The sequence below is a fragment of the Pongo abelii genome, chromosome 12 (genome assembly GCF_028885655.2).
Source record: "Pongo abelii isolate AG06213 chromosome 12, NHGRI_mPonAbe1-v2.0_pri, whole genome shotgun sequence".
In the NCBI taxonomy this organism is placed as follows: Eukaryota; Metazoa; Chordata; class Mammalia; order Primates; family Hominidae; genus Pongo; species Pongo abelii.
The window spans coordinates 38,686,032-38,708,269 of NC_071997.2; the positions used below are offsets into that span (position 1 = coordinate 38,686,032).

The 22,238-nt window shown below is 44.5% G+C and overlaps 1 protein-coding gene across 5 annotated transcripts; it reads left to right on the forward strand.

Annotated features, from left to right (window-relative positions):
- Positions 1-1,239: 1,239 nt before the first annotated feature.
- LOC100460941 (sulfotransferase 1C2) lies at positions 1,240-21,815 on the forward strand. 5 transcript variants are annotated; one of them, XM_054547869.2, is made up of 10 exons: positions 1,270-1,518; positions 1,807-1,967; positions 2,865-2,990; positions 4,513-4,685; positions 5,091-5,222; positions 12,051-12,148; positions 15,819-15,945; positions 16,425-16,519; positions 16,668-16,848; positions 19,601-20,062. In XM_054547869.2, exons 4-10 carry the CDS (start codon positions 4,535-4,537, stop codon positions 19,711-19,713), a joined length of 897 nt encoding a protein of 298 aa, XP_054403844.1. In that variant the 5' UTR covers positions 1,270-1,518; positions 1,807-1,967; positions 2,865-2,990; positions 4,513-4,534; the 3' UTR covers positions 19,714-20,062. The 5 variants fall into 5 exon arrangements, with proteins under 5 accessions (XP_002811793.5, XP_054403844.1, XP_054403845.1 ...); XM_054547870.2 differs by lacking the exon at positions 2,865-2,990; XM_054547871.2 differs by lacking the exon at positions 1,807-1,967.
- Positions 21,816-22,238: the final 423 nt, after the last annotated feature.

Sequence of the window (22,238 nt, forward strand, 5' to 3'; positions counted from 1 at the left end):
ACTGCAGAGAAAATGTGAGGTTGCACTAAGAACTGTGAATCAGCCCTATGGGGCTGAACATTGACAGCACTGGGATAAGTGGAACTGGGAAGAGAGCAGAAGTAGAAAAATAAAGTTCAGCCGGGCACGGTGGCTTACGCCTGTAATCCCAGCACTTTGGGAGGCCGAGGTGGGCAGATCATCTGGGATCAGGAGTTCGAGACTAGCCTGGCCAACATGGTGAAACCCTGTCTCTACTAAAAATACCAAAAAAAAGTTAGCTAGGCATGGTGGCACACGCCTGTAATCCCAGATACTCAGGAGGCTGAGACAGGAGAATCGCTTGAACCCGGGAGACGGAGGTTGCAGTGAGCCAAGACTGCACCATTGCACTCCAGCCTGGGCAACAGGAGTGAAACTCCATCTCAAAGAAAAAAAAAAGAAAAAGAAAGTTCAATTTATTTGGGGGAAAAAAAAAGAGCCCTTTGGAAACAAGGAGGAAGAAGAAGTGTCAGCAAAGAAGCATTAGGAGGTACGGGGTCAAAGAAGACAAGGAAAGCTTTGGCAAGAAGGGCAGATGGGGTGCAGAATTATGCTTCAATTCCGGAAAGGAAAGCATTGGGGTAGATACAAGGTTGGGGCTGGCAGAAGAGTAGCAGTTCAGAGATCATTGACACTTGATCCATTTAATTTCCCAGGTAACCAAAGACACAATGGAATATAATCTGCCTCCACTAAAGGGTACCTTTTGTACAATAAGGCAAGGCATAAATAAGTACACACCTAAGCTCTAGACTTTTGTTCTATCCTCTCTGCATTTCAGTGTGGATGAATACAGCTTGGGAAGGAAGAAAGGAAAGAAGAACCAGCAGTTTTAAGCACTCACTATTTGCTATGCCAAGTGCATTCATTAACATTGTTGCTTTCAATCTTAAAGCATGGACTGGAGACAGGCAGTATTACCCACACTTCATAGATGCAGAAATTAAATCTCAGGCTAAGAAGGAAGGAAAAGGGAGTTCACCAAATAAGCAGGAGCCTATCTGAAGCCTGATGCATCTGGTCCCAGAGCCAACCTTCCATGTCCCCCCAGCCCCCATCTGTTTAAGCTTCTAAGCCAGTAGGAGGAGGGAGGGGCCAGGCAGCTGAGGGCCAAGAAAGATGTGAAAAACTCTAGCTGGTGACCAAGAGGAGGAGTAGAGTGTGCCCTTAGTTCATATGAACTAGAGGGAGCTGGTATTTGCACAGCAGTCAGAGTCACATGACTGATCATGGTACAGCAAGAAGTTCTCCCTCCCAGGGCCAGGTCACAGGGTTTGTTTCTGTTCAATCCGGATTTTTCCAGTAAAAGCTTCAACTTCCCACACTGAAGCTGAGAGCCTCCCAAAGTGCTGGCTACCTGCTGAGCGCCCCTGTAACTCTGACACAGTAGCAATTTGAGCCTCTGCAATTGCCGTCTGCTTCCTGTGAAAGTCCTTTCCGTGCCCACTGACCCTTGAGTGGGCCTTTCAGCTGCTGACTTTCAGCTGGAACTTGAAGGTAAGAATACGGCTTAAAAGAAATTCTGTACCTAACTCGTTAATTGACTTTTTAACCTTTAGCCACATAGGTGCGACTTTATAGATGCATTTACTCAAACCAGAAAAGATCCTAAGAATCTGATAAAATAATATAAAAGAGCTTTGTAACAGCCTCCAGCCAAAAATTCAGACCTAGAAATTCAGGACTCCCCTCAATCACCTCCGCAAGCTCTCTCCCCTGTAATACTATCTCTGTCTTCCACCCTGATCTTTTCCCAAACACCCTCCCTGTCCCATCCTCCTTCAGGGCCAGCTCAACTTCTCTGACCAAGACTATTTCTTCTTCCACGAGAGCCCTCCTCTTATGCCAGCCATTGACTAAGACACATGCTGGGCCTGCAAGGGGACTGAACCAGATCCTGTGCTCCAAGGGTCCAGACTTATAAGCAAGTAATTGTAGGACGTGGAGTAAGTACTATAAAATTTGCATACAAAATACTATAGGATCTCATGGAAAGGAGTGATTACTTCTGTTTAAGAGTCAGGGATGCCTCCACAAAGGAGGCCATAGTGATCTGGCCTGATAAGATGAAAAGGTTCCTGCTGGCTGCTCCAGGGAAAATGTGTGTGTCTACATGCCTGACTCTCCAATGACAGGAACCATGTGCTGATGTGGCCCAGCAATGAGGGGCCTGGGGAAGGTGAGAAGGACTTGAGATTTCTCCTGTGGGAACTGGCAGATCCCTCTGCTCAACTGCACTACCCAGCTGCCTCAATCTCTTGCTGCATCTCCTTCTCCCAGCTTTAGCCGGGTTCTATCACTCCCCGTGCAAGCCTCCAACAAGAGCAATACAGTCGGATCCACAGTTCACTGGACAGCCAAGCCCTTAACCGCCCTGGTCCTCAGCAGCAGCAGGTGCCCTTCTGCACATGCTCATAGCCATGCCCAGGCCCTCCGTCATCAGCTACCTGCCCAGGGCACAACACCTACCACAGAGTTGGTCAATGTGTTGCGTGAATGATTCTCAGGACATTATTTCGAGGCCAGAGCCCTAAGCTCACATGTACACCTGCCTACAGGTGTGCATTGGGAAGTCCCATAAATACATCAGACTCAACCCCAGAACTGGACTCACCATCCCCTCACCCCCACCCTATGGAGGACCTTTCTCACTGTGTCCTTACACAAACATAAGAAATGTTTGTTCTTATCCCTCCTCTCCTGAATTTGATCATACCATAATCTCAGGAGTACTGTCCAAACTCCACCTTCTTTGATGTATTATAAATTCAGCTGCTTCTCATATTTGAAAATTTTCAGAAACAATTTGTCTTTCATTTTCCAAAAATTGTCTTATCTTAAAGGGCTCAGCTCAATCTGGAAGCAGAAGCTACCATGAAAACTGGCCTCGCTAATCTGGGCACCTAGTTTTCTCATCCATTCCATGAAGCAGCTGGGCCAGATTATTTTATTCAACCTCTAGCAAGCAGGTACTGTTACATTTTCTGTAAGGACCCTTTCAGCTCTGAAGTTCTATCACTCCTATTCAGCAAAAGTTAAAATAAATTAATGTATACAAGGCACTCAGCCCAGCGTTGGCAAATTGACATGTTTGATAAATGTTAGCTTTTAACTACTATTTCATTAGTAGTAGTAGTAGTAAATGTCTTCTGGAACCCCAGTGGCCAGTTATCCTTGAGTAACAGTGATTTACATCTTCTGCTTTCTCCTTTTGGTGCATTTAAAAGTCTTCCCTCAATACAACAATGACAACACACACACACACACACACACACACACACACACACACACACACAATGCGTAACTGGGCAAAGCAGATACTTCTCCTACAAATGGCCAATAAGCACATGAGAAGATGCTCAACATCATTAGTCATTAGGGAAATGCAAATCAAAACTCCAATGAGCTATTTATCACCCCACAACCATTAGGATGGCTATTATCAAAACCAAAAAAACAAACAAAAAACACAAGAAACAACAAGTGTTGATGACAATTTGGAAAAACTGGAACACTTGTGCACTGTTTGTAAAAATGTAAAATGGTGCAGCTGCTGTGGAAGATGCAGCAACATTTCCTCAAAATATTAAACATAGAATTACCAGGTGATCTAGCAATTTCACTTCTGAGTATATACCAAAAAAAATCAAAAGCAATAATTCAAAGAGATATTTGTACATCGATGTTCATAGAGACCTAATTCATGACAGCCAAAAGTTTCCATCAACAGATGAATGGGTAAACAAAACATAGGCTGGGCACGGTGGCTCACGCCTGTAATCCCAACACTTTGGGAAGCCGAGGTGGGTGGATCACCTGAGGTCAGGAGATCAAGACCAGCCTGGCCAACATGGCAAAACTCCATCCCTACTAAAATTACAAAAATTAGTCAGGCATGGTGGCGGGCACCTGTAATCCCAGCCACTCAGGAGGCTGAGGCATGAGAATTGCTTGAACCCTGGAGGCAGAGGTTGCAGTGAGCCGAGATCATGTCATTGCACTCCAGCCTAGATAAACAGTGAGAATCTGTCTCACAAAAAAAAAAAAAAAAAGGTATATATCTACAGTGAACTAGGGAAGGAAATCCTATCACATGCTACAACACGGATAAGCCTTGAAGAGATTAAGCTTTGGATCAAGCTTTCAATTAAGCATAAGATTAAGCTTAATTAATAAGACATTCACAAAAGGACAGATATTATGTGATTCCACCTAAATAAGGTATATAGAGTCCATAGAGACAGAAAATAAAATGGTGGTTGCCAGGAGCTGAGGGAGGGGGAATGGGAAGTTATTGTTTAATGGATACAGAGTTTCTGTCTGGGATGATGAAAAAAATCTGGAAAAGGATGGTTATAATGGTTGCACAACAATGTGAATGTACTTAATGCCTCTGAACTGTACACCTAACGATGGTTAAAATGATCAATTTTATGTTATGTGTATTTTACCAGAACTACTTTAAAAATCTCCTCTATTCTTTTCCCATAGGGACCCCCAACCCTGAGACACTATGGCCCTGACCTCAGAGCTGGGGAAACAGATAAAACTGAAAGAGGTGGAGGGGACCCTCCTGCAGCCTGCAACTGTGGACAACTGGAGCCAGATCCAGAGCTTCGAGGCCAAACCAGATGATCTCCTCATCTGCACCTACCCTAAAGCAGGTGATTGCAGGGCAGGAGGGACAGCAAAGACCTGCTGAGCCAGCATGGGCTCATCACTTAAGTTAGAATTCCCCTTCATAGGAAACCTGCTCCTTCTTATTGTTCCACAATGGGTTTTGGAGCTCAGGGCTCACGCAGGATGCCTGATATCCCTGAGTTTTCCAGGAAAGCTGCTATGCTCTACCATGCACTGGTCTTGGGTGGAGAGACCCTTGCCTGTGCTGTGCCACTCCCTACAGAGATCCAAAGTCCATCCCTCATGGACTTCTATCACTCATGGCGAACAGGATCCTGACCCAAGGGGAGGTTGATGCAAACACCAAGCTCTACATCCTCTTCGTTTACTAGGGACTCTTCAGGGAAGATTGTCTAACAGGTTTCTGCTTCTTATCCTTCCTTTCTGAGCCTCAGGGACAACGTGGATTCAGGAAATTGTCGATATGATTGAACAGAATGGGGACGTGGAGAAGTGCCAGCGAGCCATCATCCAACACCGCCATCCTTTCATTGAGTGGGCTCGGCCACCCCAACCTTCTGGTGAGGGCACCTCCCTCTTTCTTTCTTCCTGCTTTCTTTCCCTCTCTCTTCTGTTTTCCCCTGTCTTTTCTCACTTTTCTCCTCTTCTCTCCTCTCTCTCTCTCTCTCTCTCCCTCTCCCCTCTCTCCTTCCTCTTCGCTATCTCCCTCCCTCTCTCCTTCCTCTTCTCTTTCTCTCTCATTTTCACTGTCATATGTTTCTTCCTTTTATCTTCCTCTCATCCTCTGTCTACATATTATTTAAGATTTTTTACCAAAAGTGAATCACCAAGTGAAAAGGATGTGTGCTAGGGTCAGATTCTGCTTTATTTTCTTCTTAAGCCCTCCCTCTGATCATGTGCAACTGTAGATCACACTGAAGATGTGAAAAACTGTAAGCCATTTATTCCTTCCTCTATCTGTACCCCAACCTGATAAAACCCAGTGCAGCCAGGAGAGTATCCAAGAATTGATAATTTACACACACATACACACACACACACACACACACACACACCATTGCATTTGGAACCAATTATTTCTGTTCAATCGAGAAGACTTTTCAGGTAATGCTCAACCTGGAAGTGTTTCTCTTCACATCAAAAAATAAAGGAAGCTAAAATATATAACCAGAATGCTATATTTCAGGTAACTGGAGCTGCTGGAACTATTTTGCAAAACAAGGGTAGGAGGAAGGCCTACTGCCCTAAGTTACAGCATTGCAGAGATCCATGTGATAGAAAGCTGGGAGCACAGTAGCTGAAGCTATGAAAATGTAGTTAATGCAGCTCTAGCATGAAGTCTAGACTTGGAGCAACTGTAGACAGAGGTCTGATAAATCCCTAAAAATGTCCTGAGATAGAAATTCCCTGATCTGATGCATGCAAGACACTTGTAACCTGTGGAAGGAGGTGTCTCCAAGTCAGAATAGCCTTAAAGGATTTCGTTTTCCCCTATGATCCTACCATCCAGCCCCTCTGGCTCCTCTGGCTCTTGAAGAAGAGAAAATGGTCACTAGGTAGGTAACCACTGGCTTTGTAACCCAGTGCCTGTTCGCACCCTGCTCTGAACTACCTGTGGGGCTCTGACCCCATAAACAGGCCAGCCTCTGCCTGCTTAACCACGATCTCACTCCATGTGCCATCAGGACCTGTTGTTTTGTGTGTGTCTGGTCTTCTGCTCCTTGAGCAGCAGGATAGTATAATAGTTAAGGACTACCAGGGTTTAAATCCTGACTCCATCACTCACCTCACGATGTTTAAATCCTGACTCTGTCACTCACCTCACAATGTTTACATAACCTCTCTGTGTTACAGTTTCCTTAGCTGCAAAGGAGGGGGGAGGGATAGCATTAGGAGATATACGTAATGCTAAATGATGAGTTAATGGGTGCAGCACACCAGCATGGCACATGTATACATATGTAACTAACCTGCACATTGTGCACATGTACCCTAAAACTTAAAGTATAATAAATAATAATAATAATAATAATAATAAATAAATAAATATGTTTTTTGAAAGTACTCAAGTTCAATAAACATTACATTTAAATATATATTTAAAAAAAAAAAGAATCAAGGCCTAGCTCAAAGAGTTGTAAGTGTTAACAAATTCAATATAGGTAAAAAGCTTGAAGCAGTGCCTGACACTGAGAGGATGCTATCTACATATTAGCTATCTTTACTAACCATTTCTCCAGGCCCCATGACCCCATGTGTTCCCTGATTATCTAAAACCAGCATTTTTTGTTTATTTAAAGATGGAGGCTAGCTCTGTCACCCAGGCTGGACTGCAGTGGTGCCATCATAGGTCACTACAACCTGGAACTCCTGGGCTTAGGCAATCTTCCCACCTCAGACTCCTGAGTAGCTGGGACTACAGGAGAACACCGCCACACCTGGCAGACTTTTTGTTTGTAGAGATCGGGTTTCACTATGTTTCCCAGATTGGTCTCAAACACCTGGCTTCAAGCAATCCTCCTGCCTTGGCCTTCCAAGCCACTGGGATCACAAACATGAGCCACCACACCCAGCCCAAGAACAGCTTTTGATCTTTGTTCTACCTCCTGCCCCTGCCGCTGCCCAATGTCTTACCTCTGACAATTTGAGAGATTAAAGAAAGAGGAGAGGCCCAAGCAAGATTTCTAATGAAGTATTCTTAGCAGTAGAGAGCAGAGTGTTCAATCACTAAATCAGCATAAAAACCAGGATAGAGCTGTAGAATCCAGAGAAAGGATGGTAATCAATAGGCCAGCTTGGCATGTCATACAGAGTCACCCTGGCCTCTTTAGGAACCAAGGTGCCCTGTGTGAGAATAACAAACAATCTGAGGCTTTATGATCTGCCCAGCCACAGACAGCTGAACGCTGGCTGGAGACTCAGCTATGCAGTGGTTGTTTGTTTGGTTTTTTTTTTTTTTTTTTTTGAGACAAAGTCTGGCTCTGTTGCCCAGGCGGGAGTGCAATGGCGTGGTCTTCACTCACTGCAACCTCTGCCTCCCGGGTTCAAGCAATTCTCCTGCCTCAGCCTCCCAAGTAGCTGGAATTACAGGCACCTGCCAGCACACCCAGCGAATTTTTGGTATTTTTAGTAGAGTCAGGGTTTCACCATGTTGGCCAGGCTGGTCTCGAACTCCTGACCTCGTGATATACCTGCCTCGGCCTCCCAAAGCGCTGAGATTATAGGCCTAAGCCACTGTGCCCAGCCAGTGGTTTTCTTTCAGAGTAGATAATCCCTGCCAGTCGAGGTAAGGAGCACCAGTGGGAGGAGACCAGTTGCTGACATAGACTCATGGCTGTCGGCCAAAGGTCTCAACCACCCTTGGAGCATTCTGGAGTGGTCAGGCACTACTGGACAATGGACGAGCTTGTGCCCTGCATGGTCAGTCTCCCTTCCAGGCCCCCTTCTGCTCTCCCATGAACTCCCAGCCTCGTAGCCGTTCTGTGTCAAAAGGGATTACCTCTGTGACCCACAGAGAATTGGTTTGGAAAGACTTTGAAAAGACCTGTGTGCATGTGTGTGTGCATGTGCATGTGTGTGTGCATGTGCATGTGTGTATGCATGTGCATGTGTTTGCAAGCATGTGTGTGTGGGAACTGTATGTAGGTGAAATCTAGGAATGATCCACTTAGTTTCAGCAAACATCTATGCTCAAAGGCCTATGCTGTTCATAAGACTTCACACCTACTTGCCCTCAATAAGTTATAGTCCCATGGAAAAAACCAATGCAGATGATATAACAACAAGCATGGAGCACTACTGGCAGGGTGAAGGGAACATGGCCAAAGAACAGTTCCTGGAAGTGACACCTGAAATGATAAACTGTTGTCATTACTAATTTTCTGCCTCTTCCTCCTGCCAGACTGCAAACTCTTTGATGGCAAGAAACAAGTTCTGTTTAACTTTGTACTCCCATGGGGCTGTTTCTACAGTATTGGCTGAATTGATTTATCCCTCATAGCCACATGCAATTTGGCTCAAATCCCAAGGCTATAACCTTAGTGCAACTGATGAAGGCCAAAAATGACCCCGTTTGCCCCCTTCTTCCCCGCTAGTGGGCTTGGGAATGGGCCCTGCAGCCTGGGCTGTGTCATGTACACTCTCCACGCTGTGCTTCTCCACCCTGAGTCTGAGCAACCATCGTGGTATCCCTGGCGGGTGAGGCAACCCCATAGGGCTTTTCTGAATCATTGATGAGAGAGAGGTGGGGCGAGGGTGTTGGGGGGGCAGAATGTACAATGTACCTTTGTTCATAAAAGAAAACACTGGTCAACTGCTTTATGTAAAGCCCCAACTCCACAGTATCTCTCTCCTGTAGGGGATTTTTGGCAGAAGAATTTGGAGTTGGAGCTGGGCTGAGCCCACCAACAGGGCTGGATCAGGAGTAGGAGTGGGCCTTCTTACTTGTCATGGGCAGGAAAGATGACTGTGAGCCATCTGAGGACCATAATGACTGAGTACAGATTTCCCAATTAGAAGACTGGGTCTCTTTTAGGCATTAAGTGGTTACTGCCCACAGGGCATTAAATCAGGTGTAATAGGAAAGAGGAGAACCACAAGTACCAGGAAGGAAATCAACTGGCCTGCAGATCTCACTTTCTGGCAGATTCCCTGAATTTGCTCCCCAGCTTGGGACTGACAGTCCAGCTCCACCCATAACCTTCCCTTCTGTCCTCTATGTCTGCTAAGGTTTCTTCTAGTTTTCATCTCTGTGTTTCTCTACATTGTGCTTCTTTAGCTCTGCCACTATTTTTCTTTTCAGCTATGTATGCTCTGCTATTTAACCCTACTCATTGTAGGTTTTCATGTCCAACCACTTTATAAATTTTCCCAGTCTTTTTAGTAGTCTCTTGTTTCCTTGCTCATATTTTCAACTTTCTCTTTTATTCCTTTGCACTTTTTTTTTGAGACAGGGTCTCACTCTGTCACCCAGGCTAGAGTGCAGTAGTACAAACACAGCTCACTGCAGCCTCAATCTCTTGAGCTCAAGCGATCCTCCCATCTCAGCCTCCCAAGTAAGTAGCTGGGACTACAGGTGCGTATCACCATGCCCAGCTAATTTTGGTATTTTTTTTTTAGAGACAGGATTTCACCATGTTGCCCAGGCTGGTCTCAAACTCCTGAGCTCAAGCAATCCACCTGCCTCAATCTCCCAAAGTGCCAAGATTATAGACGTGAGCCACTGCCCCTGGTCTTCTTTGCATATTTTAAACATAGTTATTTATATTCCCTATTAGGCACCCAATAACTGAGGTCACTAGGGGTTTAGTTCTTCCACCTTTTTTTTCTAGCTCTTGTTCATAGGGCTTTTCCCTGATTTGTTTTGTAATTTTGTATAAAAAGCTCTTTCCTCCCTGTCTTGATCTCACACCTACATTGGAACATTTCCAATCTAGAATAGTTTAAGTTAACTTCTGGTACAAGCTGGTAGTATGATTTCATATCCATGCATGTAGTATGAAAACAGGATTGTGGTTATGAGTTCTCAAGAAAGCCTTTTTCTGCACCCAGAGGCGAGGCAAGGAAATTACCTTACCTCTCTTTGTCAGTAGGTGATGTTTCTCTCTCTCACCTTTCACTGAGGTAGCAGATTTGAGTTTCTCCGGCTAATGCATCGGTCTCTGTTCCTAATCTGTGCCTCACTGAAGTCCAGGCCTACCAGCCTCTTCCCTGAGCAGAGGTCACTGAACTGAACACTGGGTGTCCAGAGGGTGAACCCACTCAGGGCAGCTGTCATCAAAGCCTTTGCCCATTTCTCCATCTTGTAGCTCCCTCCCTCTTCACTTTGGTCCCTGGAGGGTACCCTTATTTTCTTACGAGCCTGATTATGCACTTAAATGATATGTTTGGTATTTTAATCAGAACCTGCAGGTGTGTGATTAACAGGAAAGATCTTCATAATGTTCAGGCCACCATGTCTCCAGCAGTGAAAGTACTTGGAGAGACCCTTGAAGAGTGAGTGGGACTGTCCAGATGTGTAGAAATGAGGGCCTGAGGGAGGCACAGGGGCGTGGGGCAGCAGGACCAGGGCATGTGGAAGGACAGAGTGTGAGCTGGCGTAGAGGTGGAGCTGAGAAAAGAGACTAGAGGCAGGAGAGCTTTGCAGTTCTTCTAAGGAATATGGACTTCAAAAATGGTTAAAGGTGGTTTTCCAACTTTTCTTTTGGTACCAAAACACATTTTTATTTAACAAAAATTACCATGACTACATGATCCAGCAATTCCACTTCTGGGTATATATCCCAAAGAAATAAAAACAGGGTCTCAAACAGATACCTGTACATCTACATTCAAAATAACATTATTCACAATAGCCAAAAGGTGGAAACAACCCAAGTGTCCACCAATGGATGAATTGATAAACAAAATGTGGATATACAATGGAACATTATTCAGTCTTAAAGAGGAAGGAGATTTTCTGCACTAACTTGACCCAGCTCCTCTGACATGATTTGCATGAGCCTCTGATTCCCACACTAGAGTGGAAGCTCCTTAGGGAGAAGGTCTGTGTTTTTCTTGTCTTTGTTGCCTTTTCCCCTAACCTCAGCTTAACACAATGATTGCACAAAGTGCTCATTAAGGCTTTTAAATCAGAGAGTAGAGGCCAGGCACGGTGGCTCATGTCTGTAATCCCAGCACTTTGGGAGGCCGAGGCGGGTGGATCACGAGGTCACCAGATCGAGACCAGCCTGACCCATATGGTAAAACCCCGTCTCTACTAAAAATAGAAAAATTAGATGGGCGTGGTGGCACGCACCTGTAATCCCAGCTACTCGGGATGCTGAGGCAGGAGAATTGCTTGAACCTGGGAAGCAGAGGTTGCAGTGAGCCGAGATCACGCCACTGCACTCCAGCCTGGTGATGGAGCGAGACTCCGTCTCAAAAAAAAAAAAAAAAACGAGAAAGTAGAAATCATGACTCACAGGCCAGCAAGTATACATGTTTTTAGAGATGACACAAGTGATTGCAAACAGGCCGGGTACATGAGACAGCCTGATGCAGGCACATGGGGGTCATCTCTGGCTGGCAGGAAGGTGAGGGAGTCCTCTCTTCTCTGGTCCTGGCTGACTCTGCCTCCGCAAGACATCACTTGCCCATTCTCAGCTTCTATCACCTCATCCTTAAAGTGACAGAGTAAATTAACTCTAAGGCCCCATCCAGGACTCAAGCTGTGTGATTCTACAAAAATGAAAATTATATCAATAATCCCATTGTAAAATCCCAAAAGAAAGTCAAGAGACTAGCAGAAGGATAGGTGGGTGATGGGATATCCTGGACAGAGCCTGGATCATGAGGTCCCCGTGTAGTGCTTGTACTACGCAGATGTTTCCTCTTGAACTATTTTAAAGGTGTGGAAAAAGCCAAAGCAATGCCCTCTCCACGGATACTAAAGACTCACCTTTCCACTCAGCTGCTGCCGCCGTCTTTCTGGGAAAACAACTGCAAGGTAAGATACCAACAGCTCCCTGTGACAGAAGGGAAAGTAAGCCAACCAAAGCGAGTCCTGCAGACCCCAACGCAGAGCATTCGTCATCACCTTTGCCTCTCCACTGTCTCTGATGCTTACCAGCAAAGAGAAAACGTAAAGTTCTACACTCAGCAGGACATTCACCTGAACAGTTTCAAATAGGACATAAAGGCAGGATCCAGACTGAATTTTTGGAGGGAACTAGAGACATGGGGAGGCAGTGAGTGCAGTAAGCGTGGCTGTGAAATGAAGGTGAGAAGATGGTGGTCCCAGGCTGCAGGCCATGGGGAGGTTCTCTAACAGACCAGGGAGGGAAGAATGAGAGGAAAAAAGCTAAAGCTCTCCCCAAAGGGGGCCGGGCGCAGTGGCTCACGCCTGTAATCCCAGCACTTTGGGAGGCCGAGGCGGGTGGATCACAAAGTCAGGAGATCGAGACCACGGTGAAACCCCGTCTCTACTAAAAATAAAAAAAAACTTAGCCGGACGCGGTGGCGGGCGCCTGTAGTCCCAGCTACTCGGAAGGCTGAGGCAGGAGAATGGCGTGAACCTGGGAGGCGGAGCTTGCAGTGAGCCGAGATCGCGCCACTGCACTCCAGCCTGGGCCACAGAGCGAGACACTGTCTCATTAAAAAAAAAAAAAAAAATTCTCCCCAAAGGGTAAACAGATGAACAGGCAGAGCAACGCTCTTGAGGACACCCCACCTCAGCCTCTGGTAGACTCTGCGTTCTTCGTTTTATTTATTCTGTGACTTTATTTGTATGCACCCCAGTGCCTATAAGTTCCTGGCACATAGAGGGCATTAGACACGTCCTTGCTGAGTAAATACGGAAGGTGCTGTAGAGCAGGTGGAGTCAAGGGTACAAACTAAGCTGCCAGCCTTGATGAGAAAGTGGGGCACTGTTTCCTTAAAGGCAAGAATGAAGGGGAAAGAAGGGCTAAGAAAGATATCTTGCTAGGGGACTGGAGTGAAGTTGGAGGACTCAAATAAATGACTTCAGTCCTTTTAGTAATAATATTGGATAAGGGGACAAAAACTTCCATTTCCAGAATTATGGCAAATTAGGTATTCTGAACCCCTGAAGCCCTTATATGTAGAACATCCAGGATTACTGCATAAAAAAATCACAAGTTTCCTTTTAATGCATAACTGAGATCGAAATAAAGTCCCTAAGTTTAGAAACTGCAGAGGAAACTGAAACTCAGAGAGGCAAATTAAGACTGGGACTCTCCTGGGGAAATCTGATGACCTGGATAATCCAGCAATTTAAGTTTTAATGGCTGCACAGGGACAGGGTCAAAGCCCACAGCACAAGGAACCAGAAGAATGAGGAGCCAAAGCTGGGACCACTGAAGGGCTACATCCTCAATGGATGGGTGGAGGAGGCAGAGGAAGACCTCAGGGAACCACTCTGCCTTGACCTAGGCGCTCAGCTCCCTTGAGAATGTATAGCCATAGGTTTACTCTCTCAGGGTTTGAGATTCAAAATTGCACTCCTTGCATTCTCCAAGAAACTACAAGCAGAGAAATTACACAAGGTGGTCCCCACAGCCAGTGTTCCCAGGTCCTCTCTGGAGGGACACAGCTGCAACTCAGACCCCCATAGGATCCCCACTTGAGCTCACCATCCCACATTACAAAATACACAAAAGAACAAGCCACCATGAGATGCAGTCTTCAGAAAGAACCCGTGGAAGAGTCAGACCTCAAGAACTTCAGACAATGTAATTATCAGCTCTAGAAATAAGAGAAGGTTCAAGTTGTGTGAATAAATGAAAAAGTGAATCAAAAATAAAATAAAGAAATAAGATGCTACTTTTAGACACAGAAGTATTAAGTAAATAAATGGAATTTCTATAACAAAAATATAAAATCATGGAAATTAAAAACTCAAGCATAGGATAAAGTGCAGAACAGCTGCATAGAAAATTAGTGAACTCAGACAGGAAGGTTTGAGGGTAAAGGTTTGAGAAGAGAGGACAGACCTGTGGCTGGAGCTAACAGCCAAGAGATGGAGCATGGGAGGGATTAATAAAAGGATTATCAAGCAGCAATGAAGAGGAAGAAAACTGAGGATAAAAAATTTAGAAACTCGGGGAATTTTTTAAATCAGCATTTCTTAAAACCTTCTTTACTGGTGCTTGGCAGCTTGGTAAGTTGGAGAAGAGAAGTAGGAGAAGAGAAGTCCTACTAAGGGCAGTAGGACTTAGTAGACAGTAACAGAGTCAATGCTTTCAGGAGCAGGGTTTCTCAACCTTAGCACTTGCTCTAAAGGGCCTGGGACTTGATATAATCAGGCATGGAAAGACATGCAGGTACAGTGGTGACTGTCATAAGGAAGAAGTGTGTCCTCGCAGATCCCTAGAACAGGAGGCATGGCATGTCACACACAGCCTCACAGGGAAGCAATGGGATAGGTCAGGAGGAAGAGACAGTGAGTAGAAGACATGGGCAAGAGCCTTGATGTGGTTTCTTTGGGAAGGAATAGATGAGGCGAGGTAGGCAGGCTTGGGATTGGCCAATTTGAACCACTGCAGCAGGCTTTCAGCCACAGGGGCTTGGCCTAGTGGTCTGGTATCTGACCCTGGGGTGGTCAGGGCAGGTGAATAGTGGCCCAGTGTTTAAAAGCCCAACAGTGGAGGTGTTGGGGGTATAGGCTCTGGGGTGTTGTAGGCAGTTCCTCCAGAGTCAGCAAAGCCCCAGGATGTCAAAGCATCAGATACAGAATATAAAAGACATAATTAATAAAGCACTCCTGACATTTGGGGCAGATTTTTCTTTCTTGTGGGTGGGAGCAGGGGGACTCTTCTGTGTATTGCAGAATGTTGAACAGCATCCTTGGCCCCTGCATGGATGCCAGTAGCACCACGACTCCAAGTTGTGCAACCAAAAACGTCTTCAGACATTGCCAAACGTCCCCTAGTGGACACAATCATCCCATCATCCCCAGTTGAGAACCACTTAAAAGTGAAAGAATAAAAAAGCACAGCATTGAAATAGTTGGTCATAGATCTGAGATGCGTAGTCAAGAGGCCCATTTGGAATGGATACCGTTAAAATGTGAACTGAGTACTGGATAAAAGGTCAGATTTGGTAAAATGAAAGGTTGGGAGGGTAGAGGGTTGTGAAGTTGTGGGCAAAGCGGAACTTGAAGGGATGTCTGTAGGGGCAGAGCTGAAATGATTAGAGATGGAAATAATTCAAGCTGAGGAGGCCAGGAGAAAAACAGGAGCTATTTTCTTGCTGCGTGGCTCAAACTCTTAAACATGAAGCTTCTGTGCATCTTTGGGAGGGTGCGTGAGGGGTCATCAGTTTACGCTGACACCGTGGAAGACTCCTGTTCACATGGCAGGTCGTAGTTTATAGAGAAAGATTTTGCTCCTGATACCAAAGGGGCAATCAGGCAATCTAATCCTCACCAATCCCTAATTGATTAGCTAATGAAAAAGACTGAGTTTCAAGTAGAGAGCAGACTTGGCGACGAAGCAGAGACAGAAAGAAGAGAGAGGTCACACGGCCAAGCCACAGGGCCAGCACTGCAGAACTGAGCCAGAGTGCACAGCAACCCTCAGGATGGCTCCGCCTAAGGGAACTCTGTGAAAGTCCACTTTTTATACCATCTTTTACCCACCTCTTTTCTTACCCCAAAGTTCCTTTATGTAGCTCGAAATGCCAAAGACTGTATGGTTTCCTACTACCATTTCCAAAGGATGAACCACATGCTTCCTGACCCTGGTACCTGGGAAGAGTATTTTGAAACCTTCATCAATGGAAAAGGTACGGGAACATCCTTCACACCCTTGCATTCTCACTCCAGCTAGGCTGGGTCTAGGGAACCTCAGGTAGCATTTTATCCCCTAGAATGCCTGTACTTCATCAGGTGTGTCCTACCACAGACTGGGACTGGGCAGAGCAAGGTGACCACTTTCTGAGTGTATGCCCACAGCCCTCAGCAAACATCTTCCACCTGATTCAAAGCCTTTAATTAGAGCCATTCTCTTCCAAAGGGTGTCCTTGTCCCTATGTGATTGCACATAATAGACAGGAAGCCACTTTAGGGAGGATGTTGGGGCAAGTAACCCCAAGGCTGTCCCCATCTATACCACCCTCAAAATCAAACAGATGAGAACCCTTAGGACATATCTAATTCAGAATTTGGGTTTTCTCTCTCTAACTCACTTCAGGAAAATCCCTAATACTCAGAAGGTTTTGTGCGATGCCTATGTAGACCATTCTGTTTCCTGTGTCTATTTCAGTGGTTTGGGGTTCCTGGTTTGACCATGTGAAAGGATGGTGGGAGATGAAAGACAGACACCAGATTCTCTTCCTATTCTATGAGGACATAAAGAGGGTGAGTGAAGGCTCTGCAGAAGAACCATTTTAAAGTGGTTCTTCAGGTGCAGAGAAATTCAAAGTTGTTTCAAAGGACATCCCAGAGAATTGTAGTATTTCTTTATGATACTCTCATTCATTCTAGTCCAATGTTACCCTTGCCGCAGGACCCAAAGCATGAAATTCGAAAGGTGATGCAGTTCATGGGAAAGAACGTGGATGAAACAGTGCTAGATAAAATTGTCCAGGAGACGTCATTTGAGAAAATGAAAGAAAATCCCATGACAAATCGTTCTACAGTTTCCAAATCTATCATGGACCAGTCAATTTCCTCCTTCATGAGAAAAGGTGTGTGGGGCCTCTTTATCATACATTCAGATTGTCTCGTAACATCCTGCCTGCCTCTTAGCAGACAATATTGAGTTTTATTAATTCCAAGACAATGCACTTCAACTATTCCTAATATACATTTCTAATAAAACCAGGGATTTGATCCTGTTGTAGAAGAGAGCTTTCTAGGGTATTGTTCCAGTATTTGGTTGCAAGGAACAGAGAGTCCCTCAAGCTAGACCCGAAGAAAGGGGCTTACTGTGAAGATTCACACTGGACAATAAAGGAAATGCAATCACACAGAAAACTAAGAGGAGCAGCCACCACTGGTCCAGACCTCCCAGGGGCCGCTGGATCTCAGGGTCCAGGACTCAGCAGCAGGAGGGATGTGTCTTTGCTCCAAAGCTCCACCACTACAGGACTCGGCTGCTTTTCATATATCTATTAGGCATGGCTTCCTCTACTGACCAGCTTCCCGTTTCTCCACCCATTACAACTTTCTCCCACTTTATAACTTCCAATGACTCAGTTTCTGCTCATAACTTGGTCTTGACCCTTGCCCAAACCTGCTCTACTTCATGAGTTTCAACTACAACTACCGTTGAGAACTGCCTCATCCTCAGTATTTCTTAGTTCCAATTCCCAAAGGAGGAATTCTAATTGGCCCATATAACATTTTTTAAGAAAAAGCTTTATCACTTTCTAATTTAAAAAGCAAAACATGTCATTGTTAAATATTAAATTGGGCTGGGCAGATTGACTTATGCCCATAATCCCACATTTTGGAAAGCTGAGGCATGAGGATTGCTTGAGGCTAGGAGTTCAAAACTACCCTGGGCAACACAGCAAGACCCCATCTCTACAAAAAAAATTAATTAGCTGGGTGTGTTGATGCATCCCTGTATTCCCAGCTTCTCAGGAGGCTGAGGTGGGAGGAGCACTTGAGCCCAGGATTTTGAGCATTCAGTGAGCTAGGACCTTGCCACTGTACTCCAGCCTGGGTGACAGAGCAAGACACCAGCTCTTCTTAAAAAATAAATTAAATCGGCTGGGTGCGATGGCTCACACCTGTAATCCCAGCACTTTGGGAGGCCTAGGCAGACAGATCACGAGGTCAAGAGATCAAGACCATCCTGGTCAACATGGTGAAACCCTGTCTCTACTAAAAATACAAAAATTAGCTGGGCATGGTGGTGCACACCTGTAGTCCCAGCTATTCGGGAGGCTCATGCAGGAGAATCACTTGAACCCAGGAGGCAGAGGCTGCAGTGAGCCAAGATCGTGCCACTGTACTCCAGCCTGGTGACAGAGTGAGACTCTGTCTCAATAAATAAATAAAATCAGTATAAAATTATATTTTTTAAAAGTCTCTCCACCAAAACTCCACCCCTAAGAAGTAACTACCAACAGTATGGAAGTCCCTTTCTCTCTCATTTATAACATACAGATTTTTTATTCACAACAGTGAAATCATGGTATACACACTGCTTCGAAACATCTGTTCTTCTTCCTCTTTGATTTTGCATGTGCTTGAATTTATGTTGTTGCATTTTCCAATCTACAACAGTATTCCATACCAATGAAACAAACCAAAATATTCTACCCCTTTTCTCTTTGGATAACCAGTGGTAATGATTTGTCAAGGTGCCCTTCTTCAGGCTCATACATAACCATCTTTCTATACACCCTCCTTCTTCAGACTCACACAGACACAAAGATATGTAACCATAATGAAAGCTTGCTCCCTAAAATGCAGAATGAGGTCATATTTTATACCTTTACTTACCAGGATATGAGAAACCCCTCTAGGGCAAGGCATATAGACTCATACACCTCATTGATTTTTTTGGTCCCATGTTATACCAAGCTAAGGATACATCATAATTCATCCAACTATTCCCTTAATGATAGACACTATAGTTATTATTGTTTTCAATGTTTGTTTTTATGCATAATGTTACAGTAAATATCTTTGTGCATAAATTATTATTTCCAGATGCTTTTATTACTGTTGCATAATTTTCTGGAAGAGGCATTGGTGGGGAAAAGAGAATTTCCTGTTTAAAATTAGTTTAAGTTGTTGTTTGGTGAAAAATAGTATCTCATTCATATTTTTCCAAAATAGTTTTTTATTGAGATATAATCAAAATACCAAAAATGCACAGATCTTAAGTATACAGTTCAACCCATTTTGATAAATGTATACACCCACACTACCAGCACCCCAATCAAGATATGAAACATTTTCATCACCCCAGAAAGTTCCCTCTTGTGCCCCTTTTCAGTCAACGTCTACCTCCAGGGACAACCGTTTTTCCAATTTCTATTACTCTAGATTGATTTTGCCTGTTGCTGGACTTCACATAAATGGAATTTCACAGTATTTACTTTCCTGTGTCTGGTGCCTTTTGCTCAACATAATGTTTTGAGATTCCTCCATGTGGTTGTGTGTCTGTAGTTCATCCTTCTTTTGTGTCTATGTAGTAATCCATCAGGTAAATACACTATAGGTGGGACCAGGTCATGCAGGCCACTAGCTGCCTTGGGTCAGTTGTCCAGCTGACTTAGAAGTCCATCCCCCTGCACAGAGTCCCCTAGGACTGCTTCTTAGAGGAGAGCTGCTCATGGACAGGTGTCCACTGAAGGGAGAATTGGGTGAGTCAGGTATGTGGACAGGCCAGATTCAGTATGGGCACTACACCACTTTACTCAGGGACACCACATCTTTCAATCAGAGAGTGACACTCCTGTCTGGCCTTCCTTTTCCTAGGAACTGTGGGGGATTGGAAAAACCACTTCACTGTTGCCCAGAATGAGAGGTTTGATGAAATCTATAGAAAAAAGATGGAAGGAACCGCCATAAACTTCTGCATGGAACTCTGAGCAAGATGTAAATAAAATTAACAGGTGGATGGCAAGAGTGCAAATACTATCTTCAGTCCTTCAGTCCCAGCCAGAAGAATCTCTGAAAGCATATTGTGAATGTATACGATGTAGTACAAATGATTTCTGTGATGATTAACAGTATGTCACCACTTCATTTTTAAAAAGGGATCATGTCTAATGCCCATTTTCCCAAGTATTCTTTCCTAAGTAAGATATAAGATAGATTAATAAACTAAGTAAAACATATCACTTGAATACAAAAGGATTGTTTTAATCCCCATTATTCTGGAAAGTGTGTCCTAGTCTCCCAGTCTATAATATCATACTATCTTGAGTATAAGTCCAAATATTAGGTTATATCTATATTAATAACAAAATTTCTGGCATCTGTCCTGGCCATTCAGGCAACTCCAGCCTAGGCTGAGTCCTGGAGTTCTGTCTGGTCACTATCAGAAGGAACACTTTGAGGGAAACCCTGGTGCAGCCAGCCCTGAGGAAACATGGCCTGAGTGCCCTCACTGGTGGGTGGGAATAAAATGGAAGTGCACACAGGAGATGTCAGAAGACCAAAACCTGGTTAATAGTCCTAGTGGTAGGTCATATAGGAAAGAGAAAGCATGATAGCGGCCTTTTGGGAACCCAAGTTGTCCTGGTGAAAGCAGAAAGGAGGAGACAGGATGGCTGTCAACAATGTCAGCATGGGCATGGCTCCCAGGCATGGAGGTAATTGGGTCTTGGCTTCAGTGCCACCCTTCTGAGAAGCCCTAAACCAAGTGAGGTGTTCTTTTCCCTTGCTTCCCATATTTGTCCCAGTTGCAGCCCTGTTGTTTTGTATTTACTCTTCAATTTCTTATCTATACCTCTCACTCAATTGTTAATTCTTTGGGTTCAGTCTCATGCCGTATTTACTCCTAGTACCTAATGCAGTGCCTGGCACACAGTAAGTGCCCTTGAGAACTTGTAGAGGGAGTAAAAAAATGCATGGATAAATGACTGCAGCAAATCACAGATTTTCAGCTTTGACCCTTTTCTTTTAGTCCCAAATAGTGGCATTCCATAGCTGAGGGTAGTAGGAGCAGTTCACCCTGGGAGCTTGGTAGAATTCTCTCCATCTGACCAACTGAGGCAATGTTTATCTGATGGCCTTTATAATGGTTTGTTTGAAATGTGTGGTTAATGCCAATGCCCAGCGTGCCAGATGACACAGTCTAGAAAGTAAATGAACAGTAGTATGAGCTCTAAAATCCCTTCAACGTGACTGAGGGAAGCACCCTTGCTTGGGTTGAGTCAATCTAAGTGCTGAGAGAAATCCTGGCAGAGGTAGTCCCTGGAAAAACCTGCCTCTCCAACACAGTGACAGGGGCCCATTGTTCAGCGGCCCATTGTTCAGCGGCCACTCTCTTCAAACTGAGTGGAACTTACAGGCCCGATAAAGCAGACTCCTGGCTGAGCCAGCAGCTAAGTGACATAAATAAGGTGCTGCCAGTCCTCCTACACTACAAGGGAGCCAGAATCTCAGAATTAGAAAAAGCATTTAGAGATCATTCAGACAGGTGTTCAGGTAGCTCTTTTGATGTCATTAACTGAAGTGTCATTGTCTATGTATGGAGAAACTGGAAGTTTCTACTAAGGTTAAATATACCAATGATCCAGCAATTCAAATCATAGTCATACACCCAAGAGAACAAAAGAGAATTCATCTGTCCCCCACCCCAAGATAAAAAGTGTGAAAATATCATAGAAGCTCTATTCATAATCACCAAAAACTGATATCAACCTATATGTCCATCAAAAGAAGAATGGATTAAAAAATTCTGGTATATTCATTCAGTGATATAGTATATGGCAATAGAAATAAATGAACTACTGATACCTGCTGCTGATACTTGATGAATTTCAAAGACATTATGTTGAAAGAACAAAGCCAGACACAAAGGAGTACATAATGTGTGATTCCATTAATATGAGGTTTAAGAATAGGAAAAACTAAACTATGGTGGCAAAAGTCAAGCCTCTGCCTTGAGTGTGGGGCACTGGTGCAGCATTGACTGGGAAGGAGCATGAGGGAATTGTCCAAAGCAATGGGAATGTACTATATCTTCATCTGGATGGTAGTTATGTGGGTACATATAGAAGTATAAATTAATCAAGACATAAACTTACACTTTGTGCATTTGTCTGCATGTAAACTGTGCCTCAATATAAAAAAAAAACTTGTTGTAATAACAGTCCTCAAATATTGCAGTCTAACCTCTCACAGAACAGAAACAGACCTGAGATTTAGGTAACTCTCTAAGTAAGTCTTGGAAGTTGGGATGGAATTCTCAGCTGGACTGTCCAAGCTGGCAACATGTGCACCTAACATGGGCACCTAGGATGTGATATGCCTCAATAGAAGCATGGGTCTCCATGGGTCTAGGGAAGGTGTTTCTCCAAATCTCCATGGATAACCAAACCCAGAAGAATCACTTTCCTTTCTGTAGGGAGAGTAACTCCAGGTTAAGACAAGGAAGAAGGAAGGG